General features: G+C 41.0%; 1 protein-coding gene across 1 annotated transcript; it reads right to left on the bottom strand.

The window, feature by feature from the left end:
- Window positions 1-5,562: 5,562 nt before the first annotated feature.
- Window positions 5,563-22,860, bottom strand: LOC110960805 (transportin-2). The gene is made up of 24 exons (XM_022208185.2): window positions 22,659-22,860; window positions 21,854-21,953; window positions 21,576-21,651; window positions 21,282-21,431; window positions 20,922-21,028; window positions 20,647-20,780; window positions 20,454-20,535; window positions 19,152-19,274; window positions 18,946-19,064; window positions 18,803-18,863; window positions 18,526-18,697; window positions 17,728-17,880; window positions 17,298-17,523; window positions 17,034-17,205; window positions 16,730-16,924; window positions 16,470-16,628; window positions 13,799-13,886; window positions 13,604-13,702; window positions 13,420-13,515; window positions 12,540-12,615; window positions 9,934-10,033; window positions 9,722-9,796; window positions 6,710-6,839; window positions 5,563-5,708 (listed from the first exon to the last, which is right to left on the bottom strand). Exons 2-23 carry the CDS (start codon window positions 21,950-21,952, stop codon window positions 6,732-6,734), a joined length of 2,670 nt encoding a protein of 889 aa, XP_022063877.1. The 5' UTR covers window position 21,953; window positions 22,659-22,860; the 3' UTR covers window positions 5,563-5,708; window positions 6,710-6,731.
- Between the last annotated feature and the right edge of the window lie 1,103 nt (window positions 22,861-23,963).

Genomic DNA, 23,963 nt, shown 5'->3' with positions numbered 1-23,963 from the left:
TGTGACTATGGTGTAAATTATTGATGCATCATGTAATGTACCCAGAGTTAGGTAAACATTCCAGTGCAGACATGGTACTCACTTTAAATTCTTTTACTGATGAGGCCAGCGAATGGCATTTGGACTAATAATTAAGCTTTACATACAAAAACAAGGAAAAGAAAGTGATCAACAAGGACAACAAACAGATTACCAGCGGTGTGGCTTTTCCATGATGAAGAGCTGGAAGAAGAAATGGGACGAAGGCAGTCTCAGACGTGGGTATACTGCTATTGGACAGGTTAGTACTAATGTAAAATATTTTGAGTAAGCTGCATCGCTACAACCAGTAGCTACATACACTAATAAACATAGATCAGCTGTGGTACAGTATATGTCACAAGCTTGTGTTGATAAAACATAACATCTGCACTTGTTAACTGAAGGTGTGCTTAAACAGAGCAAAGAGGCGACAAGTATGGAAGCAAATTAAACCGTTAGCAATGAAAGTATCTACAGTATGTCACATCACTGTTTCTTCTAGTATTGGTGTTGATAGCACCTGCGGACACTTGGAAAAAAGCTGTGCTCCTTGATCTCAAGTTATTTAAATTTTTGAAAAAGAAAATCGTTTTCACGTATTTCTTTTTAATGATGGCATTACAAGTGTTCCATACTACACAACAAACAAGTTGTCTCTTATGCTAGCCATGGTTGAGCTGTTTCCATAGAGGGGCAGGACTTTATATTGCAGGGAAAAACGTTCTTACAGTTAGTAAAAATGTGTTAGGCGCAAAAACAAAATACAAACCAGAAACACCCAGACACGGGTTAAAAGAAAACTTTCTATTGCTGATTAGCCTATGGAGTTAAATTCAGTGCACGCCGTGCACTTTTTAAATGAGGTATGACTGATGAGGTGACTGTATTCTGAAGACTATGTATGCAATTTAGCATTTAGGGATTAAGGATGTAGATTTATCAGATCGGTTTTACTCTTTGAATTAAGACACTGTTGTGAAAACTGACCATAAGCAAGTAATATTTCAATCTGCAGAGACAGGTGGACAGCAGCACTGTGGAGTTTGTGCTCTGTCTGCATGAAAGTGAAGGATTCTTCCAGCTCCCGAGTTCCTGTCGAGGTGATCTGATGAAATTCTGGATTCATTCGTATCTCACGGTTGACAATCAAACCTGCATGGAGCTCGCAGATCTTTAGAGGGAAAAACCACAGTTAGCATCCCACAGTGTTTTAAAATATGGACAGATGTTATAAGTCACACGTTCAGCTTTACTTACCAAAAATATCATTTAAATTAGGTTTAGCTCTGATGTTACATTTTTTTTAAAGGTACATTACACCTCAATGCTTCATTTTCTGACAAAAGACACCGGACTGGTAACCATAGCAACCATCCTTCAGCATGCAGGACATGATTTATTTCAAGAATCCACAATCCAGCTGGACTTCGAGACTTTACACACAAACTATAAATCATATCATAGACTCAAAAGCATTTTATTTCCATTCCCACCTTCGAAAACAAGGGAACACGACTGGCGAAAGTAATCCATAAAAAAAAAGTACCAAAGTCTTTCTGCCAAATTGCAACAATATCATGCTTTTTATTATATAAACAGAACTTAGAAAAAAATCACTACTCTTCCTTTTCAAAAAGCTGTCATTTGTCTCTTTTCCTTCATTGTATTCATGGCTGATGCAGACTACAATAGTATCATCCAAAGAAAAATGTACACTGACCTTCCCAATACAAAAACTGTTCATGAAACTGAAAAACATTGTTAAAGTAAATTTAAAAATAAAAAAACAACACCAAAATGAACAAGCAGCCAAGAACATCTTCTTGTACAAGCTCTGAATGAAGAGACTGTGGAAATTGAACTAGACTGGGGTTCGGATTGTCTCGTATCTGACTAATGACTGGTTTGATTATCTAAATGGTCACAGTCTAGGTCAAATCAAGTGCCAACATCTGTCCGTTTCCAAATGACAACAAGCTGCAAAACACTGGCAGATTATCAATGTAAAAATATAGATCCCTGGAATCGATTCTGCTGGCAAAATCCTAACCATGATGAATCACAAAAACCCTGCTGTGTCTATGCTTCTACATCAGCATTACGCACATATTGAATATTGAAATAGCAGCTTGTCTCTACTTATTGTCTGCTTTTGAATTTCAGTGGCTATTGCTCTTTGGCAGTGTCCTAGCTCTTATTTTTTTGTAAGTGTACTGTGCTCTATTCTTGTTGTGAATTGAGGTGGTGTGTTGGTGTGTAAAGGGCAATCATATTACTCTGAAACATGGACAGATTAGTCATTGGGCCGACCGGGCATAGACCCAGGGGCACAAAGAGTGTGGGAGCCCCTGGTTTCATCCTAGAATTCTAATACATATCCCAGGAAGAGACACAAAACAACCAACATGAGACACAAAAATGACCAAAGGGGACAAAAAAAACCCCACAGCGAGTTAAAGGACAACTACAAAACAGATGCAAAGTGACTAAAAAGAGGTATAAAACAACCAAAATGTGGCACAAAATGACCAAAACTGGACTAAAACTATATTACAAGTGTAAAGAGATGCAAAACATACCACAACGAGACAAAAATAGATAATAACAGATGCAATACAATCAAAATGAGTGTGAAAATAACCCTATTCTGACACAAAATGAACTTGAGATGGAATGTCTACAAGATGCCAAATGACCAGACACGCAAAGGCCACAAAGAGATGCAAAACACTAATTTACAACAAAACAACCAAAATGCGACACAAAATGACAACAAACTGACAAAAAACAACTAGAAAGAGATGCAAAATGGCCACAAAGACAGACAGAATGGCTAAAAACAGATGCAAAAAAATCTAAATGAGACGCATAACGACTAAAATGAGTCAAAAATATTCCAAATGCGACATAAAATGACCTCGGGCAGAAAGGCTACAAGGAACTGCAAATGGTTGTGAAACAAAACAGCCACATTGTGACACAAAATGGCCAAAACTGGACAAAATACAACTAGAAAGAGAAACAAAATGACCACAACAAGACACCGAACAGCTAAAGATTGCTGACATAAAATGACCAGAAATAGCACAAATGTAACACAAAATGACCTCAAAGAGACAGAACAGCTAAAAAGAAGTGCAAAAGATGACACAAAATGATGAAAATGAGACACAAAATGACCTCAAATAGTTATAAGCCACAAAAAAACAAAACAAAAGTGACACAGAACAGCTAAAAAGAGATGCATAACAACCTAAATGTGACACAAAATGAAGCAAAATTGGTCAAAATACAACTAGTAAGAGATGCAAAATGCCCACAAAGAGGCAGAAATGGGCTAAAAATAGAAGTAAAAAATCTAAATGAGACACAAAATAACCAGACTGACACAGAAAATGACCTCAACGAGACAGAATTGTTAAAAAAAAAAAAAAAAAGAGGTGCAGAAGGGAATATAAAGTGGCCAAAATGAGACACAAAATAACCCAAATGTGACAAGAAAATTACCTCAAAGAGTTAGAATGCCTACAAAGATGTGCAAGTCTATCATAATGAACCATTAAAAAAAACTAAAAGTGACACAGAATGGCTAAAAAGAGATGCAAAATAACTAAAATGTGACACGAAATGACCAAAGTTGTACAAAAAATAACCACAAAGAGACGCAAAACATGTGCAATACCACCACAGATCATGCCTTTGTGGTTTTCAGTCTTGGTTTCTCACTCCTCTGTACCCGGTGGCCCACTGTTAGAATCCATCCATGTTCTGAAATATACATCAAACATACACTACTGCACACACACAGTCGCACACGGAGTGAAAACACAGACACGGAGCATGCACACAAAGTAGGCTGGGGCAGGCTACAACCCTTCAAACGAAAAATTATTCTTGATCCCTACGGCGCACGCATCGTATGAACACCATCTAACGACCCAAAACATGCTCATAAAAAGGTCCTCATGCTCGCCTACTCATGCAGGAACTCACACACACACACACACACACACTCACACACTCACACACTCTCACCTCAGTAATATGGCAAGGTTAGTCATTGTAAAAGTGCGGATTAGTCGCAGTTTCACAAAGTTGTTTTTATTTGCCATTTAGTATTGGGATATTTTTGCCAGTCATAGACACTTAATTTCACAGTGCAACACAGTATGACAAACACTGACATTAGGGTCAAGACATATCATATGGGTGAGGTTAAAAAAAAAAAAAAAAGTCCGTACAAAAAAGAAAAAGGTAAAACAAAATAAAAAGTGCAAAAAACAACTTAACAGTCACTGAAAATAGCATTAATTAATTAATTTTTTTGTGTTAAGTGTGCGAATTTAAGTCCACTATAGAAACAAAAAATCATCAGTAGCAGCAAAAAAAAAAAAGTAATAATATGGACCAGTTGTTTTAAAACATTCTAATAATCACAATGACATTTGCCAATCACTGTTTTACTTAAGATATCGATATGGCATCAAATGGAAATCAGTACGAATGTAGACAAACACATACACACTCACACGCACGCACAAACACACAAACACTTGGTCACAGTTAACAGGTGCCAAGGACATTGCGGTGGGAGTCAAGTTTTAGCTCGGTACCATATCAAAAACAATACATAGTTCACACACTGTTAACACAGAATGCCGAAGTAAGGATTTGCAAACTTGCACACGCACGCTCGCGAGCACACTCACGCACACGAAAACCGCAAAGAGACAACTAAAGGATGTGATTTTTCTTTGTACGATTTCCTCCCCCTGTGGTGAGAAAACAAATGTGTTAGCCCTAATCCTCCCTTCCTAGAGGAATGGTTTCTGTGAAGCCACGAGGAAAAGACACTTGCTCTTTTTCCCCCTCCCCTCTTTCTCACTCTCTCTGGTTTGATCAGGTAGAAAATGTGACAGGAATATGTCTGATAGATGGATAGCTCTGTGAAGCAGCACTCTGGTCAGAATGAAGGTAGGAAACATAGATGAGGATAGCGAGATTATCTTACAGTTAAGTAGAATTCAGTGACTACGGATGAAGTAATTCATATTGAATCCTATTCCCCGGAAAAATAAACATATCACCCAGAAAATGAACAGAGTTTTGACACCTGTCTGCCTGTCCCTAACTACATGTAGTAGGTCGCAAATAGTCTAAATAGTGCCACCCGCAGTCTGTGCCATGTACTGCATGTACAGCATGTGCAAGTTTATGTGTGTGAGTCTTGGTCTGTCTGTCGGTCAAACCTAACGGTTACTCTTGAGTTTAAGAATCCCATAAAAATCTCAACTGTCCCTGTCTTCCCAGCCAAGTAACAGACCTTTCTGGAGCTCATTTCCCTGCCTTGGTATTGATTTTCCCTCCCTCTCTTCCCCTGAACTTTCTCTGTGCTCGTCTCTTTCTCAACTTCCTTCATCTCTTCTCCGTCGTCCTTCGCTCTGTCCCTCACTATCTGTCCCTACCAGTTAGTTTTTCTGTGTCGGGTCCCTGCCTAGTTAATCTAGAGGTGTCCCCCTGTCCCTCCCTCCCACCCGCCCACCCTCCCTCTATGGACAAACACATAGGGCGTGGGGGCCGTCCATCAGGGGGAGCGGCCAATAGCGTCCCTCTCCCTCCCCCCAGATCAGGGCAGTGCAATACACAGATGGATGAGTTTCCCATTCACCCTCCTCCTGCTGGCTCACCTGGACGGATGAGAAAAAAGGGAGAGTGGACAACAAAAAGCAGTTAACTTCAGCGAAAAGCAGCAAAAAATTACAAGTCATTATGGCATGAAACGGAAGAACAGGAATTCATTTTGTTTCATTTTCAATTTTGGTGGAAAAACAACTACATCCAAGTCAAAAGTTGTGATACTTCATCAAAATGTTTTGTTTTATTATTCAATGTGTCTTTTTTAACGCAAAAAAACAAAGCAAGACAACAACAAAAACATCTGAATGAATCAGATTCTGTAAAATAAATAAATAAATTGTGCACTCCTGACAAGTTATTAGTGATACAGCTGCAACCGACAGCCAGCGCAAAAAATCCAGGGTCTTTTTGGCTGAACTGTAGGATGTGTTTAGCAGACAGGAGACAAGGATGGAAACAAATCAAAAAATGTAAACCGTAAAATGTCTGTAGTTTTAATTTTTTTTATATTGTGTTATGGCTGAAACCAGGACCAGGGTCTAATTTCGTATTGTTTCATGTGCAAATGTGGAATGATGACAATAAAGAACCTTTTGACCTTTTTTGACCTAATGTTGTTACTGTGTTTTAATTGCTGCAAAATGGATATTCGAAGAAATTAAATTTCCATGTTGCTTTTTTTTTATGACTCATGGCTGCAGATATGCGTTTTTGTACCATCTATAGTTGTACATAGTATTGAAATACTTATTTTCTTTCTGTTAGCTCTTATCCTTGTTTAAATGCATGTGTTTTGTGGGTTGTCTAAGTCAAATTTCTTGTGTATGTTGACACATTTTTGATTCCAGTAACTTTGCTATACTGCACTAAAGACATTTTTAACTTCTTTTTACTTGTGCTACTTCCATAAAGGTGTAGGACTTTATATTGCAGTAAAAAATGAGCCAACGGCAAGTAAAAATGTAACAACAGCAAAAAAAATAAAAAAAAAGCAGAGAAACTGCTTAGGGTTCAGAGGGTTGAAAAAAAAAAAATACAGTGAGTAGATTACCTCTTGGGTGGGTGTAGAGAATCTAAACGCCGTAACAGGCTGCCAGTCTCTCCTTCAGCAGTGGGGGGAACTGCTCTGAAAACTGCTGCCAGTTCTCCTCCCCAACTTGCTCCTTAAAACCGTGCAGGATCTTTGGAAAGTGGCAGAAAATAGGACATGGTCAACAAACGAAAAGAGGGCGGTTGATTGATGAGTTGACTGTGACTCACAGGGGCCATCACTTGTAAAAATTTGTAAACACTTTCTTTCCTTCTTTCTAACACTTTACAATTAATATGGAATGACGTCAGATACGGCTGCTTAGAGAAAGTGCAAGTTTACATTTAGCTTAACTCTACACTGTACCAAACATGCATGATGCAACCCGTTTACAGACTAAAGCCCAAACAACTACATACACACGTGGACAAAATTGTTGGTACCCCTCAGTTAAAGAAGGAAAAACCCACAATTCTCACTGAAATCACTTGAAACTCACAAAAGTAACAATAAATAAAAATTTATTGAAAATTAAATAATCAAAAACAGCCATTACTTTTGAATTGTTGATTAACATAATTATTTAAAAAAACAAACTAATGAAACAGGCCTGGACAAAAATGATGGTACCTCTATAAAAGATTGAAAACTATTTGACCAGAGTGACATGATTAACTCAGGTGTGTCATTTAATTGACATCACAGGTGTTTCCAAACTCATAATCAGTCAGTCTGCCTATTTAAAGGGAGACAAGTAGTCACCCTGCTGTTTGGTGAAAAGGTGTGTACCACACTGAACATGGACAACAGAAAGCGAAGGAGAGAATTGTCCCAGGACATCTGAAAAAAAATGATAGACAAACATCTTAAAGGTAAAGGCTATAAGACCATCTCTAAACAGCTTGAAGTTCCTGTGACAACAGTGGCTCATATTATTCAGAAGTTCAAGACCCACGGGACAGTAGCCAACCTCCCTGGACGTGGCCGCAAGAGGAAAATTGATGACAAATTGAAGAGACGGATCGTTGGAATTGTATCCAAAGAGCCCAGAGCAACCTCCAAAGAAATTAAAGGTGAACTCCAAGGCCAAGGTACATCAGTGTCAGATCGCACCATTCGTCGTTGTTTGAGCCAAAGTGGACTTCATGGGAGACGACCAAGGAGGACACCACTGCTGAAAAAAACTCATAAAAAAGCCAGACTGGAATTTGCAAAAATGCATGTTGACAAGCCACAAAGCTTCCGGGAGAATGTCCTTTGGACAGATGAGACCAAACTGGAGCTTTTTGGTAAGGCACATCAACTCTATGTTCATAGACTCAAAAACCAAGCATACGAAGAAAAGAACACTGTCCCTACGGTGAAACATGGAGGAGGCTCAGTAATGTTTTGGGGCTGCTTTGCTGCATCTGGCACAGGGTGTCTTGAAAGTGTGCAAGGTACGATGAAATCTGAAGACTATCAAGGCATTCTGGAGAGAAATGTGCTGCCTCGTGTCAAAAAACTTGGTCTCAGTCGCAGGTCATGGGTCTTCCAACAGGACAACGATCCAAAACACACAGCCAAAAACACCCAAGAATGGCTGAGAGAAAAGCGTTGGACTATTCTAAAGTGGCCTTCTATGAGCCCAGATCTGAATCCCATTGAACATATGTGGAAGGAGCTGAAACATGCCATTTGGAGAAGACACCCATCAAACCTGAGACAACTGGAGCTGTTTGCTCATGAGGAGTGGGCCAAAATACCTGTTGACAGCTGCAGAACGCTCATTGACAAATACAGAAATCGTTTAATTGCAGTGATTGCCTCAAAAGGTTGTGCAACAAAATATTAAGTTATGGGTACCATCATTTTTGTCCAGCCCTATTTCATTAGTTTGTTTTTTTAAATAATTATGTTAATCAACAATTCAAAAGTGATGGCTGATTTTGATTATTTAATTTTCAATAAATTTTTATTTATTGTTACTTTTGTGAGTTTCAAGTGATTTCAGTGAGAATTGTGGGTTTTTCCTTCTTTAACTGAGGGGTACCAACAATTTTGTCCACGTGTGTATTGGAGCTTGTGCAATAATGAGCTGCTTGGTCTTTGGGTGGGCAAACTTATAGATGGGTGACAAATTAAAGGAAAATCCTGAGCTTTTGACCCATACAGTGAGGGGAGCTCTGTTATGGGAGGCCATGGTTTGGGTCCCCTGTGAAGCAAGGGTCACTGTCACTGAATACTAGATTGTGACCACTTTTATCCTGTGATGAAACGTTCTAACCTGATGCCCGATCAATAGGGGGTAAAGGTTCACTGAAAGGTTTTGATGAGCATGAGAATGATTTGTATTATATGCTATGACCTTCAGTCATTATATTCCAATCCAGTCAAAAACCTAATACAGATTTTGGACTCGTGTTCAGCAGCCCACCACAAATACAGCATATTATGGATATCAGAACCAGTGTGCTTCCCTTTGGTACAAGATCAAAATGCCATAAACTGAGCAAAAATCACTGTCAGGTTAGATCGAAACAGCATAATGACAGAGATACAGAACACGTAGTAGTAGTGTAGTGAGAAGTCTGACATGGATTCTGTTTTGGTTAGTCTGGCCAAAGTTGGTCTCAGGGCTTCCACTGAGTAGTTTAAGAAAGTATAATGAGGATGACTAAAGTGATGAATTTTAGCTTTTAATGAGCTGATCCTGAGGTTTTGTCTCTTCAGTCTGCAGAGAATCACAAAAAGCGAATTTGACACAAAATTTTGCAGGCAGAGCATTTTCGTGTTCTGTTTGTGATGAGATCCTGAGGGGAAGTGTGTTCTCTTCATTTCTCTGCAGACGAGGAGCACCGTCCATGCTACTGAGGTTCATAGTAGGAAACTGATAGGAACACACTTTGTTGCGCCTGAGGTCACTACACCGCACAGTGACTCACACAGCAGAGGGTGAAAAGCGTGGCTACTTGGTCACTCATGCTGAAGGAACGTCAGTCTTTGGATGGGGCTAACAAGCAGCTTGCTACTCTTTAGGACCCAGAATCTCACCTTGTAAAACATGTCTCTCAGGTCGTCTTTAGGATTCACCCAGGAGGCCACTGCATCACAGAAAAAGATGAAATCCTGAACAAACACAGAGGGAGACGTGAGACACAGATCGAACAGCAAAAGGCTCCCAGATCAAGTCCAAAAATATCTGTGGGTTCAGTATACAGACTGTGAAAGCAGTAACACGGTAGCAGCTGTGTGCAACGTCTCACCTGCACCACACCTCCTGGATTCACACCGATCATCATGCAAATCCCGCGGAAGGCAGAGTCTTTCTCCTCGTTGTCTCGGATGTTCCGCAGAGACGTACACCTGCAGCGTGCAATGTTAACCAATAATAGCTATTAAACAAGCTGCTGTGACAACTATGAGTTCAGGCTTCCCATCTGGCCGGTGTGAAATCCTCTTCACAAACTTAAGTAACTGGTTAAGAGCCAAATTTTGGCTTTTTAACTGTATAGGAGGCTAACTGTCTTTTCCTGAGCTTGAAGAAATTGTCAGATTCCAGTGTTTCAACCTCACTGCTCGCTGATTTTAATTAATTCAAGAAATTATTTTGAAAATGCCCATGGTGTGGCCCTGGTAAAGCTGGGATTGTGTTGTGCAGCACTGTGTTCACACAGAAAAGCAAGAACAAAACTCAAGTTACTATCCTGCAGTTTTTATTAAGACTTTAATGCAGTTTAACAGATGGGCACCCAGTCAGCACCATCACTATAATCTCAAACTTTGTTCCTGAGTTGTGACGCTGAATAATGGCCACAAAATTCTTATTCTTACCACGTGAATATGATATGTCATCACTTTCTCCTTTTATCCTATGAGACATCTGTGTCAATTCTACATCTAATTAGTGTATGAGTTCTTGACTAATGGCCAAAAACATGTTTTGGGGTTTTGGGAGATCCCAACAACCTTCAACCACCACAGCCTGTGACTCAGGTTAACCCCATGGCACGTGTGAATGTTTGTAAGGAAAATCCCTCAAGGAACTTCAGAGACATCGTGTTAATGAGATTGGTACAAACAGAAAACTAGACAGACAACCTGCAAACATTATGCCTCCAGCCATGACTGTTGCCAAAACAGCAGGGGCCTCATTTATAAAACATTGTGTAGGATCCATACTAAAGTTTGCGTAAGCCGATAATACGAAAAGGGCGTATGCCCCTCGCCCCTGATTTATAAAACTTTGCGTAAGCACAGCTGCATGCAATTTCTTGATAAATCACACACCAGCTGGAAGATTGCACCGGTGGATCCACCTCACATTCCGCCCACAACACACCCACATTTTACCATGAATGGTCAATGCAAAGTAACTCATGAATGTATCTGTATATAAATAAGCTGCTGATCCACGGCATTTCACGCAGCGCCGGCCGGCAGTCTTCACTGCTGTGTGTCAGGATGAATGAATCATGTGTTGACCCAGGCCACCTTGCCACTAAATTTGTTATGATCATGTCCGATGTACAAATAATTTGCACACTGATTGAATGTACATTTTTTCGGTTCACATAGAGAAATTCATTTTCACTCGGGAGTTGTGGTGTGAAGCATGTGTGCCTGCGTGCCTGTACAGGGCTGATTAATGGTTGGACGCTCATCCCATTCGGCCGCATATGGATAAATAAACAAAATTCTTTACTTTTTTTGCCTTTTTACTGTGATAGTTGCAGTGAAGAGTGACAGGAAATGGGGAGAAGAGTAGGGGGAAGACATGCATAAAAGTGCCGCAGGCAGGAATCGAACCCGAGCCACTGCGTCGGAGACCACCCCTACAAATGGATGAGCCATACAGGCGCCGGGTGATCAGTAAACAAAATTATTTAATAAAGATCACCGCACCGGCCCCAGATACCGGCCCTTCGGTCAAACGACCGAATGAAATAACGTTCAATCCGCTCCTGTTAATATATGAACATAGTTCTGCAAATACAGTCGTCAGCCGACTGGCGCACTAAATTAACATCTACAACAATGAGGGTTTATGATTATCCGGCTCTACAAGTCTAATATGTGATAACAATAAAGGTTTGAGATCAATCTGGTTTCAATTCACCACTTCATCCTCCGGCACTGCCGTTCCCTCTGTCTCCAAAATGTGCTTAAGCAAGCATCAAAGTTGGCGCACCGGTGCGCACATTCTCACGCCAAGTTTTTTTTAGAAATCACAACGAACACAGCGTACGCCACTTTCTACGCAAAGTTTGTGATTTACGCCCTGTTTTGTGCGTAAAGAAGCATCAAGAATCAAGGTTGGTGCACCGGTGCGCACATTCTCACGCCAAGTTTGTTTTTATAAATCACAACCTTTGCGTAGAAAGTGGCGTACGCCACTTTCTAGCCCTGTTTTGTGCGTACGCAAGCTTTATAAATGAGGCCCCAGGACTGTAGTCTCAAGGTCTGCTTGTTGGTTGATTCTAATAGCTCTCTCACTGACCAGTAGTACCTTTGCTGTGCTCATGAACTGACATAATTCTGTTTTCAGAAATTTTTTCATTATGGGTGTGTATATGCTGGTATCTCACTATAAAATAACAAGGTACAAATGCTACAATATACTGCAAATACTAGCCTTTTATGTATATTCATAACAAATTTAGGCAAATAGGAGGTTTGATAAATCTACAGGTAAGAGTAGGAAGAAGTGGCATACAAATAATAAATGAGAACAGAGCACTAGCCTGGTGACTGTGTGTGATGTAGGGAACCGCCGACTCTGTATATGCAGATGTTTCAAACTAAATCCCACCACACAGATGTGACAGCATGAGAGATAAAAGGCACACAAAAAGATGAAACAGTCTCTTACCAGGGTCTGATAAACTGTGGTAGCATAGGAGCAACCTCCTGAGGACACACATAGCCCAGTCGGCCAATGGTGATTGCTGGAAGAGGACAAAGATGAATCAAGACTGAAAACTGTTGTGTATATGGTATCATTTAGCACTACAGGAAATAAGCATACAAATCATTACATGTCTGTTTGATGGGTATTTCTAACTGTTTATTACTGCGCCCAGGAGGCGGAGCATCGGCAGAGTTGTGCGACGATCAGCGTTGGTTTCTTTTGCCTGTTGGCAAAATTACTCAAATACGGACCAGATGTGGATTTAATTTTCAGGGAAGGTCAGAAATGGCACAAGGACCAATTGACTAGATTTTTTCAGTGATGCTGCTTATAGTCTGGATCCACAGATTTGCTAAAAATTTCTGTATCATTGCGACATAGCGGCACAACACCACTGTAACTATGACAACAAGTGAACACTACGTCAACTGCCTGCTGATGATCACATGATTGTGATTCTACTAATCAACAGGACTTATCCATCAGAAATGATACAAGGAACAATTGATTAAATTGTGGAATGTTTCCAAGTCCCATCAATTCCTGCTGCCACCTACATATTCAGGTCACACGATTCAGTATCCGTACATAACGTACACATGCATAACACACGCATGTGCTCAGCGCAAAGTCATTTTGTTTGTGGGTACATCCATATTAAATGGCCACATTCTATTTGTGCCACAATTTCTTTGAAGATTTTAGCCATTGGAAATGATACGACTGAGCAGTCTTGGTGGAGTACTGTGATCTCCGAGTGCTTTTCTTGTTCTAAATGTGGCTATGAAATCTGTTCAGGTCCCTTTAAAAAACGAGTAGAAAAGTATGTGTATTCACAAACCGGTATTCTCCAACAGGGTCTTTGGGGTGTTGGGTCGATTAATAATCTCAACCAGCTGGTTCAGAACCATAGCGATGTACGGCTGCATCTCCACTCCTGACAGCAGAAAAAAAAAAAAGTGAGACACGCAGCATCTCACATTCAACCACACTTCACACCATTTCATAGATTTTCTGCCACTTACCCATCTGCATACAGATCTCTCCTATGGCCCAGGTCGCATTGTTGCACACAGAGATGAACTCCGGATTCAGATTTGTTCCGAGGATTGGCATGAATTCAGCTGAAGGACATAATACAAAAAAACTGTTAAAAAAAAAAAGGATGATAGAAAATTTATAGAGGTGTGTCTCTAAATGAAAAGAAAAGAGAGGATTACCAATACACGGCTTTACATGAGGGAAGCAAGCCTTGGTCAAGTCGCCCAGCAGAGCAAATGAACTCTGCCTAACTTCAGGCATCGTATCCTGGGACAAAAGAAACAGAGGGACCAAGAGATGTATGAACACACTGTCAACACACCTAAACATAACCCACTCTCACATATAACAGCTCAGTCATGTTGTTTTGCCACAGTGTAAAAAAGCAGACGTTAAAAAAAAAAAAAAAGTTCTCAGAGATGAGCTGACTAGACACACTGTGCTGTTTTGTAGACACATTTTTAGTGATCGAACAGCTGCAAGCGCTAATCTCTGTGACAAATATAGCACACATCCTGTGCCTACTCCACTAAAAGCCACCCTGTTGTTCATCAGTTGAATACTTAATGAAAAGCAACAGCAGTAGGAAATTTACAGTTTGCATTAGCAGTACCAAATACAGCTGTGATGGGACTGAGGGAGGCTACAACTCACCGGGGAGGCTTTTACCGATGACATGCAATTACAATAACACTGAAGTACAAACACGCAGAGCTACAGACTAACTTTTCCACTGGTGCCACCAACTTTTCATATTCTTTGTTGCAGCATGGTATTAATCAACCTTGCATGCTGACAAATAGTTGCCCTAACTTGCACTGACATACAGGAATTTCCGTTTTTTATGTTATCTGCAGTGTTGAACTTGATTTCTTTTTCACGAATCACTGTCATCTAACCACTGAAAAGAAGAAGTACTCAGTGTTTTGAGCGATGTATCGAACCCCGCAGGTTTTATGCTTCTTAATGACACTGTCCAAGATCCAAGCTTAAATTGTGACCTGCAATAGACAGGTCACGTTTCTTAAAATACGTGCACAGCGCAGCATTCCCCTCATACTGCAACTACAGATACTGCAGGAGCTATTGCCTTTCTTCATCAGTTGTGTCTGAGCTGGGACCTGTCGTTGGCTCTCCCTCTCCACCTGCCTCCTTCTTTCTCTCCTCATTCTTTTTTTTAAATAATCAACAACAGACAGCTTCATCTTTGAAACACAATAAGAGCTAAAAGCATTGATTTACATATCAGCCAGAGAGAGAGAGTGCAGGCAGGGACAGGCAGGCTGAGCCAGAGAAGAACGAATCGTAGGTGGAAAATAGTAGTCTGACTCAGCGGTTGTAGATTGCATTTATAGGCTTGCCATTGGTCATGCATTTCACATGGATTTCTCCTCCCCTTTCACTATCTACATGTCACTGTTTACAAAATCCTCTTCACAACAGAAAAGAACAGCAACCTCAGGCATAGCAATTGATCACAGCGATCATTTCCAAGTTTTGCTGAGGATTTGGATTATCCGGTTAGGCAGCCGTGCTAGTTTTTTCCTTCTAAATTAGCCCTTTTAATGACAGCGTTCGCCTCCCTGCAGGCAAATGTTCCCCTAAAACAATGTCTCCAGTCACTATTTTGTAGCTACATCACCGCTTTATCCTTTGCATAACTTTACACACTATGATCATGATAAGTTTAATGAAATACAAACATGACTAAGCATTTTTTTTTTACAACCCATAGAATGATGATATGATGCAACCAGGCCATTTTGTGATGTAGAACGGGCTGCCTATGCAAAACTAGTAATGCAACAGCTACCTGTGCCGGCAAGAAGAGCACCAAAACAGCCTAATGATCGTTATGCACTTCCATGCATGCAACCAACCACGTAAAACTTTATGATGCGCTTTGTCAAAAATGGTCGCAGTCTGGAGCCCTGCATGCAAACATTAATTCCTGTCAATCCGCCGGATATAATAAGGGCGAGTAATCTGAATCCAATGCAGAAAGATAGACTCCACCAATAACAGAGAAAATGTGTACAAAGAGGCAGTTACATCATATAAATAAATACGAGGGGTGTATCGAAATGGTCAACTCACGAAACGATACGAAATACGAAACAGGGCTCACGATATGAAATACTCACGACATGAAATAAAGATTAAAGAAAATCCCCAACAGTAGGAAGTTATGCAAAAATCTCATTTTCTTTATTTTCTTCCTTATGCAGCGATACAAAAAAATCATGCTGCATCAGTACAAAATAAATGCTCTTTGGAAAAAATATCGAAATTGCAGTTTTTCCCCTTATTTAGACTAAAATGCAAATACAAAAATAAAATCTCAATTAAAAAGTGCTTTGTTGTTGTAATAATCAGGATAACTACATTCTTGAATGAAACGGAAAACAAATAGCAGTCGCAGGAGCTGCAGTCTAGACCTATAAATGTCTGAACTGTGAACTAGTTGTACTCGCCGCAGTACACGGCGAAATGTAGCGGCATATTTTGCACACAGTTTTTGTTTTATCCGCAATCTTCTCACCGTTCTCTCGTCGTTTACATAGGAAGCCAAAATAGGTCCACACAACCGATTTATTTGACGAAGGAGCGTCAGCTAATTCCTCAATCACGTTTTCCTCCGTTTCGAAGCGAATGCTTTGCTACAGTAGGTGAGGAGGGTCAAAAATCATCAGTCTCAGTGGTACGCGGCACCCCTTCACGTTTTTTATTTCGCGAGTCTTTAAATTTTATTTCGTCATTTTTTATTTCGCGAAATTTCGTGGCACGAACACCCCTAATAAATACACTATCGACAAGGGATTCTAACAAACAAACATGGGCTCTTCTCACCTGCATGCACTGGAAAAGCAGAGTCATGATGTTACTGCGGGCCACAAGTGTGTCTACATGACCCCCAAGTCCCTCAGCCAAGCCGCTTAAAAGATCCAAGGCCACAATCATGAAGTCCTTGTCGGGTGCTTCATACTGGTCTGGCTGCTGACTGTACATCTGAGATACAAACACACACACATAACAAATGTCATTTATGTAAAGCAGCAAAAATACAAACTGCCTCTGCAAATGATGTGAGTAGAGTGTACTTGGCTCACCATGGCCTGAGCCAGTGTCTTCTGCACCAAGGTGACGCAGCGCTGGTAGACCGGCTCGCAGTAAGGGAGGAAGCCACTCTGCAGCGCTGTGGCGACAGATGACAGACACTCGAGCAGGGGGAAGAGATCTTTGTCCTCGTCCTTCAGCTCGTTCCATTTTGCTATGAGCGGAGGCATCAGCTTCTGTATGTATTCCTAAAAGCACAAGTGTGGCAGTTATGTTTGAGGCTAATTCTTTCCTTGTACAGCATAGGACTGTGGAAATGTCTGCAGTTGTGTAAAAGTTTGAGATTTTTGGGCTCACAGGCTGGTTGAGATGGTGTCCCACAGAGTCTGCCAGCGTTCCTATGGCATCATAGAGAATAAGCAGGTTCTTGTGCTGGTACTTCCCAAAAGCAAACACCAGCGTGTCCAGAATGAAGCTCAGGTACGGCACCAGCTCTGTACATGCCTCCTCCTCCAGCGTGGCAAATGCGCTGTTGAATAGAAGAGATTTGCTAAGTGGATGTACAAGCAGAAAGGGAGAGAACACAGCGGAGAGGAACCTGCAGAAATCCAAGAGCTGTACCTGCATGCCGCCTCCTGCACTCTTTTGTTGCCATCCAGGATGCGCTTGAGCAGCTCAGTCATGAGGGGTTTGAGGTGAGCATCAGGGGGCTGACTGACCACCCAGTGAGCATAGCGACTGAGGGTCCAGCACGCAATGGAGCGGACCAAGGCCTTCTTGTCACATAAGCACTGGATGAGGTGGGGGATTAGCTCGGGCAAGTAAGGTACCATGCCCTGCATACAGCCTGGGAGAACACAATTTTTTTTTTTGTTCATCACTGTTGTTAAAATCCGAGTAAAACAATTAGATCCAATATTTCAGAAATTGTAAGGATTACTCATCAGCTGTCCGCCTTTAGTTACAGTCAGCAAAGGGCCTAAATCTATGATAGAAAATCTATATCTATTTCACTTGTATTTAATAGCAGCAATTTCTTGCTCTGTCTCACCCTCGGCGATAGCTCCCAGCACTAAGATGCCAGACTCTTTGATGACCCAGTCAGGATGGAAAAGCAAGCCTTTGAGCAGGGGTAGCAGATGGGGCAGCAACTCCTCACGAAACACGTTGGCAAGAACGTCCAGAGCAGCAGCTGAACACTTTCCTGAAAAAAGGGGAACGACCGTCAGTGTTAGAAAATTGAAATTGGCATGACACAACGTAAAAGAACACAACTACAGACAAAATTACACAAATCGGAACAGAAGAAGAAATTGCTTAAATGGTTACCCAAGATCATGTTTTTAAATCATCCACGACAAACGTGCAACCTTATCAATTACAGCTACTTGTCTCTACGCCTAAGACATCATTATCATTTAAAGTCCTCACTGGGTTGCTTTTCTACAAAAAGCATTCTGTCAAAAATCTGGGCGTGTGATTTGATTCCAACTGTGATTCTACAATTCATGTTTAAAAGATTGTTCAATCGGGCTTTCATGATCCAGGAAACATTTCCAAAATCTGTACATTTCTGAGCTTCACACACACACAGAGTCCATCAGACAGTCATCTCATTAATTTACTCATGTTTAGACCATTGTAATGCTCTATTAAGTAACAAAAAGTTAAAAAAAAAAACAGCTTGCAAACATTAAATTGTAAAGAAATCCACAGCAAAAAAACAAGACTTCAGCATTATCAGATTTTTAATCATTACTGTATTTGTATATTTATTGCCTTTCTGACCCATTTTTTTCCCCCCATTTTGCCCTTGTAAAACACTCTGTAAAGCTCGTGTGTAACTTACGTAAGTTCCAGTCAGACAACGTATCATCATCGTCGTCCTCGTCTTCATCGATGTCCTCCCCCTCCTCACCCTCTCCTCCCTCGTGCTGCAGAGTGACAGTGCGGGACTTGTGGAAGCGAGGCTTGATGTCTTGCTCGCTGTCTGGAATTGTCTCGTCTTCTTCAACATCACCCTGGAGGTTATCAGTGATAAAGGTGAATTTAAAATGGGCACAAGTAAACAGAGACACACAAGAGAAGACCATATAGAGTGCTTGATTAGAGCAGAGGGGGCTAACCTTCAAAAGAATAATGTCAATCTCAGAGTATTTCATCCCATTCACCAAGATGGGGATCAGTCTGGAAAAAAGACAGAAAAATAACATTACTACTCAGATAAAAATGATACTGTCAATAACCCAGTTGGCTCGAGAGAACTTACTGGACTAAGTGGCCGGACAGGGCTTCTTTACAGATGGGCTGTTCAGCCAAAGTCAACCAGAACTCACAGGCCTCCAGAGCCACATTCTCATCTGGGTCCTGGGTCCGCTGCAGCATATACTGCAGAAAAACAACAACAGGTGATCAGTCAAAGAGAAAGACAAACAATAATGAGGTGCTGTGTGTAAGATCAAGACACACTCTCACCTGAATGATGCTGTGCATGTGTGGGATGAGGCGGTCAATACGGACTTCCAGCAGCATGACAAGAGCCCTGCAAACATTCTTCCGCACTTCACTGTCCTCATCCCCAGCCAGTGCAAACAGACTCTGGATAGTAGAGAGTACAGAAGAGAATGAGAGAAAGCACGGATGTGAGAAAGAAGGGATGGACGATCTGGATCAGCAAACATGATGAAAGGCAAGAAATGAGGCTGGAAAAGGTTAACTGCTTCCAAATGTGCAATACCATCTATTATAATTTGCCATATTTACATACTGACATTGCATTGAAAAGGAAATTATACATTGTTTTCCAAAAAGATTTTGGTTAGCAGATGTGGATAAGCACTGCTCAGTCCATCCCGACGTCACTGCGATCACAACCATTGATTTTACTACTACAGCCGATCAATACAAACCAGCATCAGCTCTGAACTGACCTTCACAACACACAGACTCCACAGGGTTAAAATGTGTGTCCAACTGATGATTATCAAACTGACTTCAGCTTGGTGTACGACCTGCAGTGCAGTGGTGAGTCATGACTGACTGGGCACGAGCTGACTTTTCTGTACTCTTTCACCACCAACACTGTGATGTGCAGCTCTGATTAAATACTGTGAAGCGAATATACGATGTGAGTGATCAATTAATCACACACTGATGTGACTTCAGTGATTAAATGTGTGACCTTTGTGGCTTTCCTTGAAGCTTTTACCATATTTTGTAAAAATGTAATTGTTTTTTTCCTGAGGTTAGCAGAGGTGCTCTCTATTTCCACTATGAAACACTGTGTGCAGTCCTGCTGAATTATTTTTTGAGTCTGGCAATCTTCCCACTTGGACGTAGGAACATTTCCTATAAGTGTGAATCACTGCAGTTATGGTGATACTCTGTAAAATGCTTTGTCTATGGTGTGCAAACCAATCAAAAGAAACACTGTTTTAGAAAACACTTTTAAGCAGCATAACTGACCCTGAAGGAGACTTTTGTAAGTACATTAACTTTGTTTTTCAAAAAAAACTCTTAACTCAAGGTCCAAAGCTGAGCAAATCTATGAAAGAGATTTTTTTTTGTCTAATTATGACAGATCCAAGAACAAGTTTCCACAAAGTATTTCTGTTGTAAAAAATCTCAAATGTCAAACCTGTATAGCTGCTTTTCTTCTTTACTATCAAATCAAATAATAGATTACACCAAAAAACTGACTCCGACTTCTGTTTTATATGATGGCCAGAAATCTGTGCTGCCTGAAAATCGACTAAGACAAAATGTCGAGATGCTCACCTCAATGAAGGTATCGATGTTATCCATCAGAGCCTGAGCTCGGCCAATGATAAACTGGTTCACACATGCTATAGCATGGGACCTGAAAACACGACAGACAGTGAATCATTTTAACAAGGAGATTCTAAGAATGATGGCTGCAGTGAAGAGACCAATTCAGATTCAGACGGCGACAGGCTAGTGCCTCACTGACCTGATCTTGGGGCTGCAGTGTTTAAAAAACTGGAGGAATTTGGGGATCATGATGTTGAGAGGTCTGTTCAGCGCATCGCTATCCAACAGCTCTGATGAATCCTCACATATCTTTTGTAGTGCTCCAAAAGAACCCTGAAGAAAAGAGGGAGGAATCAGAAAGCAAAGACAGTTTAAAGACGTGTGTGTGTGTGTGTGTGTGTGTGTGTGTGTGTGTGTGTGTGTGTGTGTGTGTGTGTGTGTGTGTGTGTGTGTGTGTGTGTATGCAAGTCTGACCTCGCAGGTGTTGTAGTCCTCCGAGTTGAGCAAATTACAGAGCTGAGGCAACAGCTCCGGCCAGGTCTGCAGCTCTCCCTTGGAGGCTATGGTCGTGATCAGAATGCCTTTATAATGAAGAGTAAAGAAGTTACACACTAATACACAAAGCTTAAACACTGAAAGGTAACTAATGACTAAACTCGTCAGTGCATTCGATCATTTAAAACATCTTGAAAATGCAGCGCTTGCTCCCACACAGCCACATTACCTGCAAAAATCCAACCACCTACATAACCCTCTGACTCACACTGGCTAGAAAATGCATTTAACTCCAGTCTTTTCTTTCTCCATCTTCCCTCTTTCACTCAAAACACCCACCGATTGTGGCTCTTATAAGCGGCGAAGGGTCTCCGATGTTGTTGAGGCATTCGCGTTTGATGAAGTCAGCCACGTTGGGGGGAAAGTTCTGGTAGTGAGCTTTTACATTGTTCTTCAGGATCAGACCGCTCAGAGACCGAGTGGGCTCATCTTGAGAAGGAAGGCAGCAGAGAGGCAGCACAAAAGAAATTTCAAAAATGTTTCAGGGAACAAGCACAGTTAGAAACGCTATTCAATAAATAAACAGTCCTGGTCTGTTGCTGGTATCCGTGTTTTTGACATGCACATACATACCCTCAGATTTGAGGCTTGTGAGGACAAAGATGAGATAGTTGTTGAAATCTGGAAACTGGTTCAGCTGCTCCAGTTTCTACATCATCTGTTAAGGAGTTCAACCATCCACACACACCCTCACATACCATGTTTATCTCTCAGGTGGCATATATGCTGTCGATCATTACAGTTCACAGCAAACACGGTCAGCTTTCACTGTCATCCGCTTTCATGGGGGAGGCAATATCTCACACCTTTTCCTCTCACCCTCACTGTCAAACAGCCAAATGTAAGGATACTTCTTGCACAGCTCTCTGTGTTGCTGTGTCTGGGGACTGGGAATCCTTGAGCAGCTGAAGCACTTGCTGCAGACCCTGTTCATCTGGCTGCCACTCCATCCTACAAAACAACATCACACGTTATCTGTTTAAGAAGCAGGTACTACACACTGCTGTTTGGTGCTCGCAGCCACACCTGTAACCTCAGAGCTGTGTACGTTACAACTCAAAACACGCAGGAAGCTACGCAGTAACGGTTACAAAACAACCAGTATGATGTCTTATTAACAGCAGGAATTTATGAAACACTGTTAATCACACCGCTGGATTAACGAATCTCAACTGCAGTCAAAATATTGCGCTCGCTGCATGGTCACGGTTAGCAAAACAGTATCGTGACAGCATGGATGTTTCTGAACATTTTTTTCTCATCTAGACATGAATTCCACAAGTTCCCCAGTGTTATTATACTAAGTTACATCTATATGAATACACAGACACGCCAGCTATCAGTTGCGACCTGAGGAGCCGTTGTAGATGAGGCCCAGACGGCACAGGCACAAACGTCTGGTACATTCTGCTAGCAGGCTAGCTTAGCGTCGCTATCATACCTTAAACGATTTACAGATTGCAAAAAAGCTCTCTCACGTCAACTCTGCGGACACTACGTTGCTGTCAAAGTTGCGTTTGTCACTAAAGCAACAAAGACGGCGCTAATTTATTCAATTATTCTGCAGAACAGGGTGGTCCCATATCAACCCCCCCGGCAGCTACCAGTAGCATAGCTAGCTATCATCCTCTTGAAAGTAGCGCGAAAGGTTTTTACCTGCTCACTCCGATGTGGTAGATCTATATTTCTATAGACAACAGTGCAGTTACGCCAGAACAACTAACATTAAATAAAATATGACTGCGATCCGCGTAGTTAAGTACTAACTTCTGATCTCAGTGGATCTGTGCGGTTGCTATGCTAGCTGGTATGTGACAGAGATTGCATGCCTTGCAATCAAGCCGGGTGATCAGTTTGATCACGTTCGGCTTCCGTACTGAAAAAAAAAAACCTGCTGGGCATGGTGACATAGACACACTTGAAGAACTATTTCACTATTATTTAACTGTCTATAAGCAGTCTGTACTGTTATCTTAAAATTATATTAATGATTGTAACCACAATATTTACTTCTAATTCAGATATTATATTACCTGTGCATTGTCTTGTGTTGCGCGTAATTTCTGGCCACCAGATGGTGCCATCTTTAATACCTGCAACGTAACTTGTCGGTGGTGTTTATGTATGAGGTGACACAGCGTGGACACAATAACATGGACAACCGTAAGGACTAACAGTATTTCAACTGCTAATGTGAAAGTGAGAATTCAGCTTTGGATGGAAGGAGAGCAAAATGTCATAATCACCTTCAAACAAACAACAAAACTTCACTATTGTAAGTCTCAAAGGTGGTGTGGTTGCATTGAATGGCAATGTATTATAAATCTGTTATAGTGTATCCCTGTAAAACAAACAGCTGCCGCTAGAAACAGACAGAAGAGAAAATATTGCTCTGATTCTTAGATACTGCACTGACTTCCAGTTAAATCCAGAATTTAATTGAAGGCTCCCACCTAATCTCGAAAGGTCTCTGGGTCCAAAATATATCCGAGATATGTTAGCTGTGTACATATCTGGTAGGTCTCTCAGATCTGCACAGACTGGTCAGTTAGTAATGCCCAGATTTCAGACCAGACACTGCAAAATGATTTTTAGTCATTATGCTGTTCAATGCTCAAACCAGCTCCCTTTGGAATTTCGATTTATTGCAACTGTAGTCATTTTCGAAAGTAAAGGGAGTTCTTTTTCCAGTGTTTGCAATTAATCAGTTTTCCTTGGTACCAAATTTTTTTTCTGAGGTATTAGCCGATCATTTTTCAATATTCTGTAAAATTTGTGGACACCTTAGGTACCGTTTTAGATTATTAAATTTAATTTTATCTGCCTGTATTTTATATATGTATTTTGTCCATAAAGCATTTTGAAAAACCTGTGTGATGAGGTGCCACATGAAAAAAGTTGGTTTCATGCTTGCTATAGAATCACATAAATTAGCTATGAGTCAACGAAACTCACACCACC

This window comes from Acanthochromis polyacanthus, chromosome 3 (genome assembly GCF_021347895.1).
Source record: "Acanthochromis polyacanthus isolate Apoly-LR-REF ecotype Palm Island chromosome 3, KAUST_Apoly_ChrSc, whole genome shotgun sequence".
NCBI lineage: Eukaryota > Metazoa > Chordata > Actinopteri > Pomacentridae > Acanthochromis > Acanthochromis polyacanthus.
This window is presented reverse-complemented; position numbering and strand designations above follow the sequence as displayed.